The sequence below is a fragment of the Esox lucius genome, chromosome 20 (assembly GCF_011004845.1).
Source record: "Esox lucius isolate fEsoLuc1 chromosome 20, fEsoLuc1.pri, whole genome shotgun sequence".
Classification (NCBI taxonomy): domain Eukaryota; kingdom Metazoa; phylum Chordata; class Actinopteri; order Esociformes; family Esocidae; genus Esox; species Esox lucius.
This window is the reverse complement of record NC_047588.1, coordinates 25,351,393-25,374,034: the sequence shown is the minus strand read 5'-3', so window position 1 is coordinate 25,374,034 and position 22,642 is coordinate 25,351,393. Positions and strand designations below refer to the sequence as shown.

Genomic DNA, 22,642 nt, shown 5'->3' with positions numbered 1-22,642 from the left:
GATGAATATCTTAAAGTTGAACTCAGAAACCTCTTTTATAGATGGCTCATAGTCTTACTGCACAAGCCAGTGAACATGCAACTGACCTTTTACACATAACATGCATATGTTATGTACCACAATTGATTGAGGTTCCCTAATGTTGTGAGGTTCCCCAACATTTGTTTTTCACATAGATACACATTATTTCACCAAATTCTATCAAATTGTATTATTGGGGGAGTGAAATATAACCACATGACATTCCAACAATTACATAAAGCGAACTTGTAAATGTAAATAACAAATTGTAAATGTTTGTGGTAAGTATAATTAGCCCACAATTAAGATGTGTCCAATGAAAGCACCTAAAGAACAATGAATAATTTAATGATTCATTAAATACTTTTAATGTTATTTGAATATTAGTGAATTACTAGGTTTCTATTATTTACAAATGTGGGAGTAATAACTAATTAATAATATATAAATAACCTATTTAGAAAAAGCTATATTTGTTCTAGTTATTAAGTGCTGCAAAAACATGAAAAATGAAATAATAACAGTGGTTTTCAATTCCCAGGTCTATTTTGATGTAATTTGGGGATGTCGCTCTGTAGATGGACTTCTTTTTTTAAACTGTGACCTGATTAAATGCTTTACTCACCAAGGTTTTCTGAAAAAACATAGGGAACGGGAAGGTCCCATAGGTTATCCTTGTTTAAAACTGCATTCCTGGAAACCCTTCGTCTATATGGAGGCTAAATTATTTGAATACACCAGATATTGTGTTAAATTATAGCAACCGGTTCTGCAAATCTGTAACCAATATAAAGTTATTTAAAATGAGTTACCTTGTATTGGGTGTACTTACCTCTATTATATCACTCTCAGGTAAGTCTAAAGCTGAAAAATTATTAATTCATATTTACAACGGAATGAAGGTCAAGTCTGAAATAATATGTAAATACATAATAACATTCAGCTTGAATTACCCATGTTTATTCTGTTGATATCCAAGTCGAAATCCTCAATATCTTCAAAATGAACAAAATTGAGAAAACAGTTTTAATATTATAGCTGTGCCATATTCCATGATTCAAAATTATATAATCTCTCTAAGAAAACAAAACATTTTTGGAATGGATGACTACTCCAGAGTTTTCTTATTTATTTACCATTATTATTAACATTCTGTATGGCTAAATAAACTCACCTTTGAATATGGCTTGAAGCTGAGGATGAAAAACGTATTGTTAGCAATTCATAAAAAAAACGTTTCTGATTAAGACAACGTACTGATAAAATTAAAAATGTATAGTTCATTATCTTACCTTAGACAAAGGTATGAAGCCTACCACTATGAAAATATAATATAAATGAAAATACATTCTTATATGGAAATGACACGTCCTTTCTATAATAACCAAATAACCTGAAATAAAAATAACAAAAAGACTAAGTAAATTCTTATGTGAAAACAAAGAAAATTCTAAGTGTAGTTATATCTTGTATTTCTTCTTTTGTCTTCTAGGGTATGTTGAATGAACACAGGGCAAAGATGAAATGACTAAAAACTAGGAACTATTTACATTCTTTATTAACATAGTTAGCTTTCCTTGAAGGCCTGTGAGTAAGCATTGCAAACAACTATTCAGAAGCAATTATCATACTGTTTAAAAAAACTGTATGTATTTGTGCAAGGTAATGGTATGCCTTAAACAAACAACATGTCTCTTTTGCTCCAAGCAAATCATTTGGATGTAGTCTATGTAGTCTCAAGGACATTCACTTTCTTGTCCTTCAGAAACTGCATGTTTGCTTTGGCGGTGTGCATTGAGTCATTGTCATGTTCCACTGTGAACCATCAAACTATTTTCCACTTCCTGGCAGAGCGCTGCAGATTCTCCTCAAGAATCCGTCAATAGGTTGTAATGTTCATATTCCCTTAAGTCCCTTTGATCTATTCTATTGTTCCCTTCTAGTACTGACGAACTCCAGTCCCTGCTGAAGAGAAACACCACCAGAACAGGTTGCTGTATTATGTTCAGGTCTTTTTTCGTGTTCAGGCAAAACAGTTACATTTTGGTCTTATCTTGACCACAGCAATTATGCCACTTGGCCTCGCAATCTAAAATGCTCAAACAAGATTTAATGTTGACTTTTTCTAGGAGCACTTTTTCTTTCTTTGCTATTATGCTATGCGGTATCAGAAATGGAAGTACAATTTCCAAAAAAGTTGGGATGCAGTGTAAAATGCAAATAACAACATGTCTATATTTAATTGAAAATAGTACAAATACAACATATCAAATGTTGAAACTGAGAAATATTATTGTTTTGGGAATTTCATGCTAGGAACACGTTTCTAAAAAGTTGTGACAGGGGCATGTTTAGCACTGTGTCGCATAACCACTTCTTTAAACAATACCCTTTGGGGATTGAGGAGACCAACTGCTGTAGTTTTGAAAGTGAAATGTTTTCAAACAATCAATCAAATTAATTTATAAAGCCTTTTTACATCAGTAGTTGTCACAAAGTGCTTTTACAAAACACCCAGCCTGAAACCCCAAGGAGCAAACAACAACAGTGTTGAATTTCAGTGGCTAAGAAAAACTCCCTAAGAAGGCAGAAATTTAGAAAGAAACCTAGAGAGTAATTAGGCTCAGAGAAGTGACCAATCCTCTTCTGGCTGTGCCGGGTGAACATTAAGAGTACAAGTTATGATAATTAAATGTAGGCTGAGTCCAGAGTCTATTAAACCTAGTCCAGGTCTGAAGCATGACCAGATGGACAAGGACAGGGGGGGTCAGCAAAATGGCACCTGGAATAGTCTTGATCTGCAACACAAGTAGGAGGATTTGGACAGAGACAGCAATGAGTCTTTCAAGCCTGATAGTCTGGAGGTGTGGGCCAAGACCTGATGTCCTCCTAGTTTTAACAGGGCAGGAGACAGGGAAAATGTAGAAAGTGCATTCTTTAGATCTACAAAGATTTTCAGTGGAGAAGGAGAACTGAGTGGAGAAGGAGAACTGATCCTACTCTCCCAGCACAATAATATAGCAGCGTAAAACCTTTGGGCTGAGACAGGGGGGTCCAGTGACACTATGACCAAGCCAAGGTCAGGTAGACCAAGAAAGATTTCAGCCAAAACTGCCAGAATTATTTTTGGGAATACAAAGAAAAATCTACAGGTAACCTCAGGAGAAATACAGGTTTCTCTGGAAAAAGACAGTGTGGTTGGTTTAAGGAGCACAATACGATGATACCTGAATAAAAATGAGCAGCATGGTCGAGTTGCCTGAAAGAAGCCTATAGTGTGCCAATGCCACAGAAAAGCCTGGTTACAATATGCCCGACAACACCTTTGACATGCCTCACAGCTTCTGGCACACTGTAATTTGGAGTGACAAGACCAAAATAGAGCTTTATGGTCACAAGTGTGGAATCTGAGCATTAACAATTACAATGTGAATGTATGTTTCATTGGAAGTGAATGTGCCTAGATAATGATAACAACAGAAACCTCTCTGTTTAGATTATCTCTCTGTAGGTTGTGCTCTGATAACCGCCGGAATGTTCACATTGACCATTTGGCATGGGGTTTACTGTCTTGGAAACCTGATCTTTGCTAGGTAGACACACCCTACAATGTATATATCAGCTTGTAAACAACATTACAGTGAGAGGAGATGGAGTGAGATGAGACTGAGGTTGTGTAAGGAAGACCAGGTACGTAACCTCATGAACAAGACTATCTAATGCTGCAATAAATAATTGAATTACTCTCTCCCTTGACAAACGGGTTAGCGATAATTATTACAACCACTATACGAAACAGCTGATTTCTAACACAAACATAAGCACTATGTTTGGAGAGGGGTCAACAAGGCCTGTAGTGAACAGAATACCATTCCCACTGTGAAGCATGGTGGTGGCTCACTGATGGTTTGGGGGTGTGTGAGCTCTAAAGGAATGGGGAATCTTGAAGATGGATGCAGCATGTTAACAGAAAATACTGGCAGACAATTTGCATTCTTCTGCACGAAAGCTGCGCATGGGACGCTTTGGGACTTTCCAGCACGACAATGATCCTAAGCACAAGGCCAAGTTGACCCTCTAGTGGTCACAGCAGAAAAAGGTGAAGGTTCTAGAGTGGCCTTCACAGTCTCCTGACCTTAATATCATCGAGCCACTCTGCGGAGATCTCAAATGTGCGGTTCATGCAAGATGACCAAAGACTATGCATGAATGGGCAGCTATACCACCTGCTAGAATTCAGGGTCTCATAGACAACTATTACAAAAGACTGCACACTTTCATTGATGCTAAAGGGGGAAATACACCGTATTAAGAACTAAGGTTATGCAGACTTTTGAACAGGGGTCAGTTAATTTTTTTCTTTGTTGCCATGTTTTGTTTTATGTTTGTGGTTTTACTATTCATAGGTATGTGTTTGAGTAAAATGTACAGTTTTATTTTATTCTATAAACTGCTGACAACGTTACTTCCAAATTCCAAATAACAATATGTTTATTTAGAGTATTTATTTGTAGAAAACAACAACTGGTCAAAATTACCCAAAAAATATGCATTGTTTTCAGACCTCAGATAATGCAAAGAAAATGTTTCAATAACAAAATACTAATGCTTTAACTTTAGAAATGAATAACCCTGGTGGAATAACCCTGATTTTCAATCACATCTTTCATGCGTCTTGGCATGCTCTCCGTCAGTCTGTCACATTGCTGTTGGGAGACTTTATGCCACTCCAAGTAGCTCGGCTTTGTTTGATGGCTTGTGACCATCCATCTTCCTCTTGATCAAATTCCCAAGGTTTTCAAGGGGGTTTGGGTCTGGAGATTGGGCTGGCCATGACAGGGTCTTGATCTGGTGGTCCTCCATCCATACCTTGATTGACCTGGCTGTGTGGCATGGAGGATTGTCCTGCTGGAAAAACCAATTCTCAGAGCAGAGGGAAGCAGGTGTTCTTCCAGGATAACCTTGTACTTGGCTTGATTCATGTGTCCTTCACAAAGACAAATCTGCCCGATTCCAGCCTTGCAGAAGCATCCCCAGACCGTCATCGATCCTCCACCAAACTTCACAGTGGGTGCGAGACACTGTGGCTTGTAGGCCTCTCCAGGTCTCTGTCTAACCATTAGACGACCAGGTGTTGGGCAAAGGTGAAAATCTGACCTTAATCCATTCCTCTACTGTCCAATCCTTATGGTCTTTTGCAAACTTTAGCCAGGCTCTTCTTTGCTTCTCATTCATTAGGCTTTTTTTATTCCTGCCCCTCGGAGCCTGTTTCAAACCGTCCTCACCGTGCACTTCACCCCAGCTGCTTTTTGCCATTCTTTTTGTAGGTCACTTGATGTCATCCTACAGTTTTTGAGTGACATTCGAATTAGTTGATGGTCATCTCGGTCAGTGGACAGTCGTTTTCACCCTCTGCCAGTCTGTAGTTTGTTGTCCCCAATGTCTGTTGCTTGACCTTGTTCTTATGAACCGCCATCTTTGACATTTTCAGGATGGAAGCAACCTGACGCTCAGGCCGGCGGAGGGACAGAAGCAGGGAGAGCCGGTGGAGCGGCCAGGACAGGCCGGGGAGGCGGAGCGGCCGGGACAGGAGAGGGCGCCGCGGGAGGCGTGCCCGGGCGGCGACCATATACTATATGGTTTCTTCTTTGCATGGTAGAGTTTTAACTTGCATTTGTGGATGCAGCGACATACAAACGGTTTTCGGAAGTGTTCCTGAGCCCAGTGTTCCTGCAATTATTTCCACTGCAGAATCTTGTCTGTTTTAATACAGTGCTGCTTGAGGGCCTGAAGATCCCGGCCATCCAATATTGGTTTGTGGCCTTATCTCTTGCATACAGAGATTTCTCCGCATTCTCTGAATCTTTTAATGATATTCTGTTCTGTAGATGATGAGATCCCCAAACTCTTTACAATTTTACGTTGAGAAACGTTGTTCTGAGTGTTGAACCCCTCCCCATCTTCACTTCTGACAGACCCATCCTCTCTTGAATGATCTTTTAATTACCCAATCATGTTACCGACCTGATGCCAATTAATCTGATTAGTTGTGTGATATTCCACCAGGTTTAGTGTTTTAGCATTACACACATTTTCTAGTCTTGTTACCTCTGTCCCAACTGTTTTTAAACTTGTTGCTGGCATCAAATTCGAAATCAGCACATATTTCAAAAGAAACGAACTGTTTTAGTTTCAACATTTGTTATGTTGTCTTTGCACTATTTTCTATTGAATATAGGGTTTAAATGATTTGCACATCTTTGCATTCTGTTTTTATTTCCATTATACACAGCATCCCAATATTTCTGGAAACGGGATTGGAAATCAACCACCGATAAGATGCTGATGTGTAACTTCAACCATGTATTTATTGGATGGCAACTGATAGCAACAAGCTCAAGGCAAGGCACAAGGTCAAGCACAGGGCAATACTTATGAAAAAAAATTACAAAACATTTACAAATCAACCTTGATTACCGATCCTGTTCCATAATAAATGCACGGCCAATTAAGAAAATTTAATATAATATTTGAGAGGTACACTACCATTCAAAGGTTTGAGTTCACTTAGAATTTGTCATTGTTTTTGAAGAAAAGCTAATTTTTTCTCCATTAAAATAACATCAAATTGAAATACATAAAATACAGTGTAGACAGTGTAAACATAGTTAATTTTGTAAATGACTATTGTAGCAGGAAACGTCTCATTTTCAATGGAATATCTGCATAGGTGTACAGAAGCCCATTATCAGCAACCTGTGTTCCAAAGTGCAAATCCAAGTTAATTATTTTAGAAGTCTAACTGATCATTAGAAAACCTTTTGCAATTATGTTAGCACTGCTGGAAACTGCTGTTTAAAGAAGCAATAAAACTGTCCTTGTTTAGGCTAGTTCAGTATCTTCAGCATCAGCATTTGTGAGTTTGATTACAGTCTCAAAATGTCCAGGAACCAAAAAGTTTTGTTCTGGATGTTGTCAGTATATTCTTTGAACATAATTCTGTTCTGAGAAATGTGGGAAATTGCCAAGACATTATTATGTTCCCATTATGTTGCCAAGAAACTGAAAATCTTATACAACGATATGTTCTACTCCCTTCACAGAACCGCACAAACTTTCTTACTATAATAGAAAGAGGAGTGGGGGGCCCCTTTGCACAACCGAGCAAGAGGACAAATATAGTAGAGTGTCTATTCTAAGAACCAGACACCTAACAGGTCCTCAACTGACAGCTTTATTAAATAGTACCTGTAAAACAACAGTCTCAACGTCAGCATTAAAGAGGTGATTCCAGGGTCTTCTAGGCAGAGTTGAAAAGAAAAGCCATATCCTGGACTGGCCAATAAAACAAAAGATTAAGGTAGGTTAAAAAAACAGACACTGGACAGAGGAAGAACTCTGCCTAGAAGGAAAGAATCCTGGAGCCATCTCTTTACTGACCTAAAGCAAAGTTTGGCAAATTTATTTGCATCTCGTTTCCAAAAAGAAATATTTTTCTAAATAAATATTTGGTAGTTAAGGAGTTAGATTCATGTCAGGTCAGAGTTATGAAAAAACAATATCTGCCTTCTAGGGGTAAACCCTAAGGTGTAAACTTGAACATAGTGTTGTCAAACAGGATGTGAATGTCGTATACGGGAGAACCAAAAGCCGGTTATCCTGGTCATTCTCTGTTGTTTTAGACAACATGTAAAACATAAATAAAACAACTCCACTGATGCAGTAATACTTGTGAATCATTACAACGAAAAGTTTTACACCTTTGAATCACCATGTTTTTCACTGTGAAATAACACCTTTTTTCAACTAAAGAATGCTGCTCATTTTCATTAGAAAGCCCTCCGCCCACAAACTTTAAATGATGGTAAAATCCCTATAGCATCAAACCAAGTGACTTCTCCTTCCTATCCCATCAGCTCTTATTTGTAAGAATATTGAACAAAATTACCAGAGAAATCGATTTACCCACATTATATTGTAGACCCCGGGGAAGACCTAGGACACGCTGGAGGGACTATGTCTCCCGGCTGGCCTGGGAACGCCTCGGTGTCCCCCCGGAAGAGCTAGAGGAAGTGTCTGGGGAGAGGGAAGTCTGGGCATCCCTGCTTAGACTGCTGCCCCCGCGACCCGGCCCCGGATGAAGCGGAAGAAGATGTATGTACGTATGTATATTGTACATCTTCAACAGTCACATCTTATATACTCTTTTTATTATTTTTTTGTCTAGCAAAAACTCAGATTTTTTTAAGCTTGCCCCACTGAGCAAAATCATTTGAAAAATGTCTATTCAACGTCATTTCAATCAGGATGTTTTGTTTTTAACGTCTTTTCATCGCTCTTCACTCAGTGGGGGGAGGGGGGCAGTGTTGTGGCTGGTACAGTAATACATCATAATTCAACAGGTAATGGCCATGGGCTTGGTTGTCAGTGGTTAGCGTAATAACTCAGATGAAATTGGGCCATAAAAAGTTTTTTGAAGGTGTCTAGTTTAGTACAGGTATGCACAACAATTTATTGCAGATAACTGTATTATTAGATTCTATAATTGCATGGAATTAATCTTGTCCATATCTGCTAAGTTATTAGATTTTAGGAAGAGTAATTATATTTCCATCTGAGCAAATTAGTAAAGGAAAAGTTTACGTTTTTATCCATAGCCTAAAAACGTGTCTCAAATCCAGCTGGGCTGCTCAGGCTAGAAGCATTTAAGAAGTGTAAAGGATTAAGGAAGATGTTTCAGGGAGTCATGAAGTACTGGAAAATATTCCTGTCTCTCTCGTGTTTTACTATTTTTACGTGCATCAATTCACCACAGGTCAGTTTTGTCATGATACAACATTTTTCAAGAACATTTTTGTATATGATTACGAAAAATTGTGGCAAGATTGGTAGACTGTTATTTCCATGTATAGAAACAGCAAAGTCTGAGCCTCTTGTGTAAAACACTGAGGTAAATCCTGTATAGAAACTCCCAGAATGATTACTCATATTCTTTAAGGCACTGGCTACAGGCGCATCCTTCACTGAATGATCCTGCACTGAATGATCTCTCTATAATTTGACTATGTGCCCCATTCACATTTCTGTGTACTTTTGAATTTGTTTACCTTAAACATTGAAACTGCCTAACAACATTTACAATATATGTCCAATATATTCCAAGGCTGTGTTTATATAGGGATCCCTGTCATGTCTGGGCTGCATACGCCATGCAATATATGTGATCACTGCCATGTCCAATGAAAAGGCTCTGAATTACACATTTTTGATTCCCAGAATGTGATAAACATCTATAAATAAATACAATTTAGGAGGGTGTATATGATATTGTGTTCTTCTTCAGATCTTATGATCAATCATTTGTATTTTTTTGAAATGTTAGTTTAAAATAGCACTATTCATCCTCTGTGAAAAAGAGAATTTTGAGTTTATCCACCCAGGTGTTGAAATCCACAAAGATCCTCAGTGTATCCTCAGTGTAATCTGTTCCATTGCCCTAAGAATGTCCATCATGAATTTACATTAGTGTGTTTCTCCAATTAAGCCATGAAAAAGCATGTTTGAGAATCATAGAATGTCTCGCAAAACTCTTATCTGAAACACAAGAGACAGGGAATTATAATTGCTTGAATTATATAAAGTGATCAAATATTTTTTATAAAAACATACATAAAAACTCACCACCCCTGCAAATCCACAAGTATGTCCCACATTGAAAATATTTCAATAAAGTTTGTGTAGAGGATTGTCTACTACTGTACAGGCAGAGTTGGGGAGTAACGGATTACAAAAAAACTGTAACTCTTATCCGTTACGTTACCAACAAAAATTATGTAATTGGATTACAGATACTTATGAAAAAAAATTATGATTACATTTGATTACTTCAACTGAAAAAGAACTGGTGCGCGAAATAATTATGACACGTTGTATGTTTGAGTTTATTATTTAATGTTATATAAACATTGTTATTTGAACCAGAATATGAATTGCGCGCCTCAGTGTGATCATCATGAGCACAAAGGTGGACGCGCATAACCAGTTTAGAGACGGAAGAAGCACTAGTTTAAATTCCTCCGGTTTTGGTTCGTTGGGTGGCTGGTAAAAACAGAGTATATCTACGATAATATTAGCAGAGTCATATAAAATGCTTTTTAGTTATCTACTCAACGCATAATTCTGAGAACAATGATAGGCAATAGGCCTACCTGGTGTAATGTCTTTTTCAAGTTTCAAGGTACTGCTTTGCATCTCTGAAAATTGTGTTCTTTGGTTATCATTGGCTGCTGATGTCATTTACTTTAAGCTAAGAGAGCAGGTTTATAATCACAGTTTATTTCTTTCATTTGCGTTTTGAAAATCCATCACTGGTGGCCATAATAATCGCAGGTTACGTTGCGCAGGTAAATCTTATTTCTTTGCAGGTGTTCACGATTGCAAACATGCATTTGTGTGCCTGGGGTTTCTGCAACATTTTGACAATGTTGGTTGTGGAACAAATCATCAGACTTCTGCATATTAAATTTTTGCGCGAAAAGCACATTTTTGTATACAACAACGTCAATACCCTTTTCGAAAATTTGCCATTTATTTTTCAACGATGTTTCGAAGCAATTAAAAACATAAATAAAACACAAATAACAGAACAGGAATAAGCATCATAAAATTTTGGGTTATGTTCAGATAAAAAGTTAGTAGTGTGGTAGTGTGGAGATGTAGCCCAATCAATGGTTTAGAAACCCATTTCCAAAGGCACTGTAGCGTACACAACACATAAGGTAAAATGTTAATTCTGTTTTTGGCCAGCTATGTAAACTCAAACATTGATTGATCCCGCAAAAGGTGTCAGTTGGTTATACGCTATTCCTATTTGTTTTCCAATGCCTCTTAATATGAAAGTAATCAGTTTACATTACTGAGTTTGTGTCATAATAAGTTAAGTTACTGATTAAAAAAATTCTGACAGGTTACTTGTAACTGTAACAGATTACATTTAAAAAGTAACCTACCCAACCCTGTGTACAGGTTATAGTAAAAGTATGGTTATTTGCAATTTCTAATGATTCTGTTGTCTGGTTATCTTTAATTATTTTTCTTTTCCTGTTCCTGTTAGTCAGACTACTGTTAGATTCTGTCCATTTTTGATCCATGAACAAAATTCATGCAACTGGAAGTCAGGGGAGAGCCATCTTTATTCAGTATGAGTCTACAATGTGGACCTTTCATAGATCTTACATCTTCTCCAATAATTACCAAGTTAACACAGTCTTTTATTTTCCAGCACATCTCCTGTAATATCTGTCTGTCTTCCAATTACACACGTGTATTCTATATCCTAACTTAAGAAGGCCTGGTAGTGTCCCCTCTTGAGTTCCAACGCTTATCAGGCTTGTGATACGGTACCTCATATAGCACAAGATAAGTACCACTCCTCTAACAAGAGAATCCAACTAAAATACATGCGTATCATCAGGTACACGCTTCCTCACAATGGTATGTGCCAACCTACGGCCCATGGGTATATTCATAGTCTATGACAGTCACATGGAAAACTCCTATCAGGAGGTATGGACAGGGTGTGTGGGTAGGGTGTGTGGGGCTCATCAATAACAGGCCCAGCACCACGTCCCATCTATTGTCCTTTGCTCAGGCCCAATTTGGACATTTCCACTTAGGGGTGTACTCACTTTTGTTGCCAGCAGTTTAGACATTAATGGCTGTGTGTTGAATTATTTTGAGGGGACAGCAAATGTACACTGTTATACAAGCTGTACACTCGCCATTTACATTGTAGCAAAGTGTAATTTCAGTCTTGTCACATGAAAAGATATACTCAAATATTTACAAAAATGTGAGGGGTGTACTCACTTTTGTGAGATACTGTATCTCAAGAGCAGTTTTTTCCATTTTCGTAACGTTGCAAATATCAGAAACTTTTTATCAAAAACTGATGCAGAAAAACTATTCCATGCTTTTGTCACTTCTAGATTTGATTACTACAATACTCTTCACTCCGGTTTCCCTGATAAATAAATAAACTTCAATTAGTGCTGATCACGGCTGATAGAATCCTAAACAGAACTAAACAACCTCTTTACACTGGCTGCCTGTTAGGGCTTTGGCTGATTTGAAGGTTTCATTGTTAACCTATAAAGTGATACATGGACTTGCTTCTACTTACCTCTCTGAAATGATCCTGCCATAAATACCTACACGTAAACTAAGATCGCAAGATGCAGGCCTTATACACTGATCAGCCATAACATTATGACCACCTGCCTAATATTGTGTAGGTCCCTATTTTGCCGCAAAAATAGCCCTGACACATCGAGGCATGGACTCCATTAGATCTCTGAAGGTGTGCTGTGGTATCTGGCACCATGACGTTAGCAGCAGATCCTTTCAGTCCTGTAAGTTGCGAGGTGGGTCCTTCCATGGATCGGACTTGTTTGTCCAGCACATCCCAAAGATGCTTGATTGGATTGAGATCTGGGTAATTTGGAGGCCAAGTTACCACGTTGAACTCGTTGCTGTGTTCCTCAAACCATTCCTGAACCATTTTTGCTTTGTGACAGGACACATTATACTACTGAAAGAGGCCAATGCCATCAGGGAGTTTCATTGCCATGAAAGGGTGCATATGGTCTGCAACAACGCTCAGGTAGGTGGTACGTGTCAAAGTAACATCCACATGAATGGCAGGACCCAAGGTTTCCCCGCAGAACATTGCCCAAAGCATCATGTTGTCTCCGCCAGCTTCCCTCCTTCCCATAGTGCATCCTGGTGCCATGTGTTCTCCAGGTAAGCGACACACACGCAACTGACCATCCATTTGATGTAAAAAGAAACATGATTCATCAGACCAGGTCACCTTCTTCCATTGCTCTGTGGTCCAGTTCTGATGCTCACGTGCCCATTGTAGGCACTTTTGGTAGTGGTCATAAGGGTCAGCACGGGCACCCTGTCCGGTCTGCGGCTACACAGCCCCATACGCAACAATCAGCGATGCACTGTGTGTTCTGACACCTTTCTATCAGTACCGGCATTAACTTATTCAGCTATTTGAGCTACAGTAGCTTGTCTGTTGGATCGGACCACAAGAGCCAGCCTTCGCTCCCCACGTGCATCAATGTGCCTTGTCCACCCATGACCCTTGTCCACCCCCGCTTTTCCTTTCTTGGACCACTTTTGATAGGTACTTGTTAGATTCTGTCCAAGTTTGATCCATGAACAAAATAAATGCAACCAGAAGTCAGGGGAGAGCCATCTTTATTCAGTCTATGATGTTGACCTTCCATTTCTCATTTCTATCTCTTCCATAATTACAGAAGCAACACAGTCTTTTATGCAAGGATACATAGGAGGTGGCCAGTGGTCATAACCAACCATTACACATTCCAATACCCTCCAATAAGAAAGGTTTATCCTACAGCAGACCCTTGTATGGTATGTTCCAACCTATGGTCAATGGACCTATCCATATAGCCTATGTCAGTCACATGGGCAACTCCTAGCAGGAGGTATGGACAGAATGTATGGACAGGATGTGTGGGGCACATCAGTAACAGGCAACACGTCCTATCTATGGTCCTTCTTTCATAGAAAGTCAGCACATCTGTGTTGTGTTAAGTTTTTCATGCCCATTTCCTATCATACTGACCACTACAGACTGGGAACACCCCAAAAGGTCTGCAGTTTTGGAGATGCTGTGACCCAGTTGTCTAGCCATCACAATTTGGCCCTTGTCAAAGTTGCTCAAATCCTTACGCCGGCCCATTTTTTCCTGCTTCTAACACATCAACTTTGAGGACAGAATGTTTACTTGCTGCCTAATATATCCCACCCACTGACAGGTGCCATGATAATGAAATTATCAGTGTTATTCACTTCACCTGTCAGTGGTCATAATGTTATGGCTACTGAAGACTCATATCTTCAGCATGGTCTATGATTAAGTGTAGTCTGGCCCAGGGGTTTGAAGTGAACGGAACGGATTGATACTGTCCACCCTTGCTGTCTAGCCAGATGGGCTCTCATCGCCACTGGGATGCCCTCTCTCCAATGCCATTTGGGGGTGGAGTCCCTGGCTTGTTGTTGTCTCTCTGTTGCACCTCATTTCAGGGTGGTTACGGTTGGTTGGTGTCTCTTTGGTTGATGCTTGGCAATGTGGGTGGATTGGCTTCCTGCCTGTTGGGCCCTGTCCAGGACCTCCCCCAAATAGGGCCACATTGTCACTGGACCCCTTGTCTCAGCCCCAAGGTTTTACACTGCTATATTATTGTGCCAGGGGAGTTGGGGAGTTGGGTCAGTTTTTATTTCCATTTCATAGTGGCCCAACTTTTTTGGAAACAGGGTTGTATCTACTATTTTAATACTACTTTAATACTATTTATTGGTTACAATTTAATACAGAGTACGCATTCCAGTCTGATATTCAACAACTGTTCTCTGGAGGTGTTCAGGAATTTATTTTGATTGTGTCAAAATGCATCTTTTGAACCTGTGTGCAGCCAATCTGATGTCAAGGGCCAAAATGTGTAAAAATTTATTAGTTAGGGTCCAAATTGAGCCCAATTGATTTCCAAGCTATTCAGACATCCAACCCTAATATCCCTTTGATTGGCTGAATTTACTTGAGGAGCATTGACATTTTCATTCCTGAAGATAGCATGTTTGATTACCAAACACTCCAAATAAATGAAACAAGTGCAATTTTTTTCATTCATACTCATATATAACTGTTTTAAAAGACTGTGAGGTTAGGCAAAAACTATGCCTAATGCTGAGAATAAAACATGATAAACATGATAAAATACCTCATGTTAAGTGTTCCTCACTGTACCTTTAAAGCAAAACATCAAAGTACTAACATACTCCTTCATTTTATCCTGACCTTGAAAAATCTGTTAATATAGGGGGGTTTTCCTAAGGTCAACATGCCCTGCTTAAGTCTTTGTGCCGGATCAGGTGTGTGAGTGCTGGGGCAAAAACTAAAACGTGCACCCCTTCGGGTCCGAAGACCAGGATTAAGAAACACTGGTCTAGTGAAATATTCGAATTTTGCGTGATGTTAATGCGTGACAAAATTATCTAATTTCGAGACGCTATACCGACACAAGATAAGCGTGCAGTTCCGTGGAGGAGTGTCTGAAGACATAGCCTCTCATGTGGGTGACCACGGGTTTGAATCCAGTGCGGACAACAACATTCATCATTTTATTACATGTTATCATGTTATCATTATCATGTTATTACAACACTTAATTCATGTGGTTCAGTGTTGGAGGATTCTACAAAAAAAGATTTACCAAAATAAGTCAATTGAGAGAATGACTTTGTATGTGCAATTTAGGGGATAAAATGTTTGTCCTTGTGCCTCCAGTGTGCTCTATAGTTGCCGGCCTGTTCTGTGGCTGAGTTGAAATCTGGTCTTTTTGGCTTGTCATACATCAAAAGTTTATACAGGTTTATTGTGGGTGTGTTTATGTGATGATGGTGTTAAACATGAAGTCCAGAGCCAGTTGAGTTGTTCTCTGTGCGATCATCAATTGTTCTCTAAGCGAGGGAGGGAGACAAGGAGATGGAGACAGAGAAATTATTAAAATATAAAACAATATTTGTATAATAAAAGGTACATATTCAGGATGCCATGAAACATTTACTCACCAGTTTATACTTGTATTGTATATGGTAGAAGCCTGGATGCCCAGAATCCATAAAGACAGAAACATCCACATTAAGTCAATTTGTGTAAAATACCTAGCTAATAGATGAGACTATGTGGTATACTGTGAGTATACACCTTTTCATTATTTTCATTATCATAATAACCTAACATATTGATCCTATGCAGTAATGTGTCAGAAGTGCAATACGGCTTACGGAGACATTGTTGGTCAGTCCAGGAGGAAGATTTTCCTGAAAGAGAACAGGACTCAGTCAGCATGCTTATAGACTCACAGCTTCACACGATGTGACAATCTCTGTAACTAACATATAGAAAATGATGGGAACAATGGAAATACGTTATCTAAGTGTTCTATTAAAATGCAGGGTGGAAGCTCATGATTGGACTTGACAGTGGATGACTTACATTCTCAGACACACAATAACCTGTGGGTGAAGGTGGGGTTGATAAAGTAGATAAAATATATATAGTGCATGTTGGTTAATAATGAGAAATTATTAACACTTCCTTGTCTGCAGTGCGCAACACTCGACAAACTTTCTGTGGGACCTTTGATGCCTTGTGATTGGCTGGTGGCTCGTTGTGGATGCCTGTGGGTTGTCTTCTGTTTGTGTAATTGGTTTGGGCTACTCAAGTTCTCTATCAGGGTTAGATAAGGACCACCCCTCTCTCTTGGAGTCTGTTTATGCGGGATATCACAGACCATAAAATACTATCATTACAGATAGGATCTGCAATCTCGTTTCAATAACTGTATTCATTGTTTTATATAGGAACAGATTTGAGTAAAAGGATGACGTTTTTCTCTTAACCTTCTCTGTTTGTTTTGTGGTCTTGTACCTAATCAACAAATGGGAAGTAATTTCATATGGGACATGATATCCTCTGCTAAAACAGTCTGACACAGAAAGTGAAGCAACTCTTTAAGGATGTCTTTGTGGAATTTGGTATATATGAGCCTGAATGCAGTTTCTTGATAACAAATCCAAAAATATAAATATTTGACTAATTAGCATGCCACCATTTAATTTCATATGCAAACTATAGTAACTACACGGTTCATTTATTTAATTAGGAATTGGAAGGAATATTTACAGTATTTACAGGTTGATGTATTTACATTTGTGCTCAACAGTTTGCATACCCTTGGAGAATTGTGTATAATTTGTAAAGAAAACATGAGTGAGCAGGGAAAACCGTTCTTGGCCATGTGCTTTGGGTCAACTTGGCCTTGTGCTTAAGGTCATTGTTGTGTTGAAAAGTCCAAGAGCGTCCCATGCACAGCTTTCGTGCAGAAGAATGCAAGTTGTCTGCCAGTATTTTCTGATAACATGCTGCATTCATCTAGCCATACATTTTTTGTGACATTGGTGCATTAAAGGCTTCTTTCTGGCAACTCGACCATGCAGCTCATTTTTGTTCAAGTATCATCATATTGTGCTCCTTGAACTAACCACACCCTCTTTTTCCAGAGCAGCCTGTATTTTTCCAGAGGTTACCTGTGGGTTTTTCTTTGTATCTCAAACAATTCTTCTGGCAGTTTTGGCTGAAATCTTTCTTGATACCTGACTTTGGCTTGGTATCAAGAGATGCCCCGAATTTTCCACTTCTTAATCAGCGATTGAACAGTACTGACTGACATTTGCAAAGTTTTGGAAATCTTTTAATATCCTTTTCCATCTTTATAAAGTTAAATTACCTTGTTAAACAGTTCTTTCCTGCTCCCCATGGCTCAGTATCTAGCCTGCTCAGTGCATCCATGTGAGAGCTCAACAAACTCATTGACTATTTATACACAGACACTAATTGCAATTTAAAAAGTCACAGGTGTGGGAAATTCAGTTTAATTGCTATTTTCACCTGTGTGTGTCACCTTGTGTGTCTGTAACGGGGCCCAACATTCAAGGGTATGTAGACTTTTGATCAGGGCCATTAGGGTGATTTCTTTTATCATTATGATTTAAAAATGAGCCAAACAACTATGTGATAAGAAATGGCTTCATATGATCACTATCCTTCAATAAAAGACAGTTTTTTTGCATGATCATTCATATTTTCAAAATCAATGCCTACATTTCACAATTTCTCCCAGGGTATGCAGACTTATGAGCACAACGGTATATAGATATAGATATATTAATGTGTGGTACCTATGAATGAGGAAGTAAGCTATCACAGTCACGGTGACCATTGACAGAAGGACTGTAATCACAATCCTAACAACCACACCAGGAAATGGAGAACGAGGGTGATCTGTGAAACAAAACATTGTCAACACTTAGAACTCTCACATCAATTAAACTACAGAAAACCCCTAATCAAACAATGTTTCAATCTATTTGCCTACTATCAACAGAGGATTTGTCTACTTTCTTTCCAGAGGTCCAGACTCACCCAGTACAGTAAGGGTGACGTTTCCTTAAATTCTCCAACGGGGAAGGATGTCACTACACAGGTGTATGTCCCAGTATCATTCATCTGCACATCTTTTATAGTGATGGAGGCATCCAGGGCAGTACCAGCTGACTCCAACCTTCCTTTTAGGGGTGTCTCATGAATGAAAAGCCCATGTTCAGGATTATGAACTAATAACGTAACCTTGTTTTCTGGTTTCACCAAATGCCACTGGAACTGATTGAGACTGCCATTGAGCAATTTACAACCCAGTTTGACATCATTACCTAGGTACCCCATAACATGTTTGTCCCAACTGATCCTGTCTGCTGGAAATGGAGAGAATATTGATATGATAATGAGAGATGGAGAGAGTGAAAGAAACAGAGGGATTAATTACGCAGAAACACATCTAAAAATACATATACCCAAATACAAACATACAGTTACACCCAGAAATATTTTGACACTGTATGCCACCACAATGGATTTTAAATGAAACAACCAAGATGCAATTGAAGCGCAGACTTTCAGATTTAATTCAAGGGGTTGAACAAAAATATTGTATGAAACGTTTAGGAATTGCAACCATTTTCATACACAGTCCCCTTATTTCAGGGGCTCAAATGTAATTGGACAAATGAACACAATCATAAATTAAATGTTACATTTTAATACTTTGTCGAGTATTCTTTGCAGGCAATAACTGCTTGAGGTCTGGAATGCATGGACATCACCAAACGCTGAGTTTGAGCTGTTGTTTGCTTGTGGGTCTTTCTGCCTTAAGTTTTGTCTTCTGCAAGTGAAATGCATCCTCGATCAAGTTGAGATCCGGTGATTGACTCGCCCATTGCAGAATATTCCACAAAAAATCCTGGGTTGCTTTCAAAGTATGTTTTGGGTCATTGTCCATTTGTAAAATGAAGTGCCGACCAATCAATGTTGCTGAATTTGACTGAATCTGAACAGACAATATATCCCTATACACTTTAGAATTAATCTGGCTGCTTATGTCTTAGCCTCATAACACCTGAGCTTCGGTAATGTATGCATTTTTTATTTCTCTTAGCTATTTGGGATTAGTAGGACCTGATAAGTATGATATCTAAGCACTGTCTTTTAACAGGAAGTACGATTTGAAAAAAGTTTGATGACATTGGGTTTATTTTACTACATAACACAATGAAGTCACCAATGTGTAACAAAGTAGAAAATTGTTCATTTCAACTGTTCATCAAAACAGAACATGAACATATTTGCAAGCAGTGTGAGTGAGTATATGTATGTGTGTGTGCACTAAGTTTGTGTGCATTTCAATGTCTGAACATTGCAACAAATAAGGGCACAACTGCTAATGACATATGCAGTCAGTGTTTTATTTATATACTGTACATCATAGTGTATACTGCATTTGTACCAGAGAGGTATTCAAAGATCAATAAGTAATGCATGTTACATGGACCAGCACAGGTGCATGGTGCAGGAAGCCTAAAACATAGTGTCTTCAAATGAGGACACAGAGTCTCAGGAGGTTAAGTCACATCATCAATAAACACTAGTGACCCAGTGCCATTGAAAGCCATGCATGTCCATGCCATCCCACTGCCTCCACCGTGTTTTACAGATGATGTGGTATGATTCAGATCGTGAGCCGTTCCAAGCCTTCTCCATACTTTCTTCCCATCATTCTGATGCAGGTTGATCTCAGTTTCATCTGTCCAAAGAATGCTGTTCCATATCTGGGCTGGCTTTTTTAGATGTTTTTTTGGCAAAATCTGCCCTATAATTTCTTGAGACTTTGAATGGTTTGCACCTTGTCTTTGATGGTAGACTTGGATAATGATATGCCTACATCCTGGAGAGTGTTCTTCACTTGGTTGGATGTTGTGAAGGGTTTTTCTTTACCATGGAAAGGATCCTACCATCATCCACCACTGTTGTCTTCTCCAGATCTTTTATCTACTTAATTGAGGAATAGTCCACAGCTGTCGACGAAACAGCTTTTGAGTCAATAGTCCAATTACTTTTAGTCCCCTGAAAACGACGGGGCTACATATTCTTAATCCCTTCCTCCAATTGGATGTGAATACCCTCAAATGGAAGCTGGGAGACTGGGTTAGGGTTATTCTAGGGTTAAGGTTATACTAAATACTAGCTTCTATACTTCATGCAAATATAAGAAGTATAAAAGCAAATTTTTATCTTTGCAAATCCCTTGCATGCAATATCATTTTTAAGTCTTTGACCCACTGACATCCCAAATCTCTTGGTGTCATTCTTCGGGAGGCTTTGCCATGCATTTACTGCAGCCATTTTCAGCGTTGGCTTGTTTTGGGGGGTTTATGACATAATTCGCCTCTTCAGCAAGTGAAATGCATGTTCAATCAGATTTAAATCAGGAGATTGACTTAGCCAGTCTGAAACGTTCCCCTTTGTTAACTTGATGAACTCCTTGGAGTTAGTAGTGTGATTAGGGTCATTGTCCTGTTGCCTTGTAATACATCATAAAATCAGTCTTGTTATAGAAGTTTCTTGAACTGATGTATTTTTGTATTCTACAAATGTATAAAGGAATTACTGGTTAAGGTACTGAGTAAATGGGAAAGTACTGAGTCCCCACGTTTGGTGAGAAAAGGAATGTAGAAAGGTGATCTAGTCTCTGTCATCAGTAGACCATTGGGTCCTCTGACCATTTCTTAATCTGCCTACAACTTTTCTTTATTATTCAGGTATGTGGCCAGCTATCTTGAAAGGGTAATTTTCAATGTTCCTTTAGCCCTTTGGGGGAAGTATGGGCAATTTGCCCATTTAGGTAAACACAAGAGACAGGATAGATAAACATACAACTGGGGACAGGAAGGGATAAGGAACATAATGTTGTCTTTACAGGATGAATATACAGATTCTTACCCCCACCCCTTAGTTGTATTAGTATTGATGATTCTCTAGTTACCTCAGAGATCGCACTGACCTTGTATCTGTGTGTATCTCTCTATTTGAACATAAACTGCTAATGTTGGCAAGAGAATTTTGTCTCTGTACCTACTTCCTACATAGATCTATTCGATGGAATTGCCATCACAGTCTGGTTGCATTTTCCTGTACCTTGGTAACCGGTATGCTTTAGTACACTTCTGAGTTATTCTGTTGTGGCCATCATTCGTTACATCATCAATAAAAATGTGTGAACTACTTCAGAGTCAGCCATGCATGCCCATGCAATGACACTACCTCCACCATGCTTCACAGATGAGTTGGTTTGCTTTGGATCTTCTGCTGTTCTTTTTTTTCTCAATTTTCTTCATTTCCTTTTTGTCACCCTTTGTCTCATCTGTCCATAAAACTCCTCTACAGACAGTAGATTTTAACAATTTCACCTCAGCATTCTCTGGGGGTTGTTGGTGATTTCCATGACACAGCTCTAAATGTTTCTCTCATCAACTGCAGTTGTTGGCCATTGCTGACCTGGTAGTTGATGATTCCTGAATACACCAGTGGCTTATTTCTTTTTCAAGACATTCCAAACATTTGATTTGTCTATGCCCAACATTTGTGCCATGATTCTAAATGAGTACAATAATATTTTCTGTTAGTATCCAAATTGCTTGCTTTTCTTTCATAGACAGCTCCCTAGTCTTCATGTTGGCCTATGTCTACTGACACCAGAAACAGACTCCAAAGGCAATAGCAAAGAATAGAGACAACACATTCACAGCGCATTTAAGTGTGAACAATCAAAGCAACAGAAAACACCTGATCAATTATAAAAAGGGTGACCCAAATGTCCCAATAATTATGTTCCCATATAATGGAAGATGGAACTCGGACATTGCTGCTTTTCTCAAACGTTTTATTTTAAACAGTATATATTCATTATTTTCACTGTTTTCCTCTGTTCTTTTAAAAGGAAACATCTAAAAAATAACATGAAGTCTTACCTGATAAGAGGCCAGTGGTAATGATTGCCATCAGGACCATGGTAGACAGGCGACATATTCCCATAGTAACACTGCCACAGAAATGACTACAATGTATGGCCCACACGTAGGATACAGAATGGTAATAACACTCTCTAAACTTGTTTTAAGAAAGCCTGTGCCATTAGCCTGCCACAGACACAGAAGTGTAAAATGAGGAAGCATATTTAAATAATTTCCTGTGGCATGGTGAGAGGAAATGAGCGTGAGAAACTAACTCTGAACAAAGGACAATACATAGGACGTGATGTCTATTACTGATGGGCCCCACACATCCTGTCCATACATTCTGTCCATACCTCCTGCTAGGAGTTGCCCATGTGACTGACATAGGCTCTATGGATAGGCCCATTGACCATAGGTTGGAACATGCCATAGGGTCTTTTGTATGATAAACCTTTCTTATTGGAGTATATTGGACTGTCATGGTGCGGTGAGCAGCAGCGCCACCGTGCCATAGTTTCTCAGTTCCCATACCTCACAAACACATCCCGGACTGTCACATGTTTCCAATCTTCCACACCAGGTCCCAATTTGTATCGTTTGTATGTGTATATATGTT

The 22,642-nt window shown here is 38.9% G+C and overlaps 1 protein-coding gene across 3 annotated transcripts; it reads right to left on the bottom strand.

Moving 5' to 3' along the window:
- Window positions 1-14,167: 14,167 nt before the first annotated feature.
- Window positions 14,168-22,162, bottom strand: LOC105024286 (nectin-3-like protein). Of its 3 annotated transcripts, none has more exons than XR_829031.3 (6): window positions 22,042-22,162; window positions 18,104-18,432; window positions 17,860-17,962; window positions 15,904-15,939; window positions 15,688-15,719; window positions 14,168-15,576 (listed from the first exon to the last, which is right to left on the bottom strand). XR_829031.3 is itself a non-coding variant. In XM_020041023.2 (5 exons), coding segments are annotated over exons 1-5 (462 nt in total). In that variant the 5' UTR covers window positions 22,106-22,162; the 3' UTR covers window positions 14,168-15,575. The 3 variants fall into 3 exon arrangements, 1 of the variants encoding a protein (XP_019896582.2); XR_002195711.2 differs by having other exon boundaries at window positions 18,104-18,259; XM_020041023.2 differs by lacking the exon at window positions 17,860-17,962.
- Between the last annotated feature and the right edge of the window lie 480 nt (window positions 22,163-22,642).

Bases quoted from the DNA above. Each gene is read 5' to 3' on its own strand.
- LOC105024286 (XM_020041023.2), bottom strand. From the start codon at position 22,105: ATGGGAATATGTCGCCTGTCTACCATGGTCCTGATGGCAATCATTACC. The intron at 18,433-22,041 runs GTAAGACTTCAT...CTCCATTTCCAG, and splicing joins TACCACTGGCCTCTTATCAG to CAGACAGGATCAGTTGGGAC. The intron at 15,720-15,903 runs GTAAGCCGTATT...CTGGGCATCCAG, and splicing joins GACTGACCAACAATGTCTCC to GCTTCTACCATATACAATAC.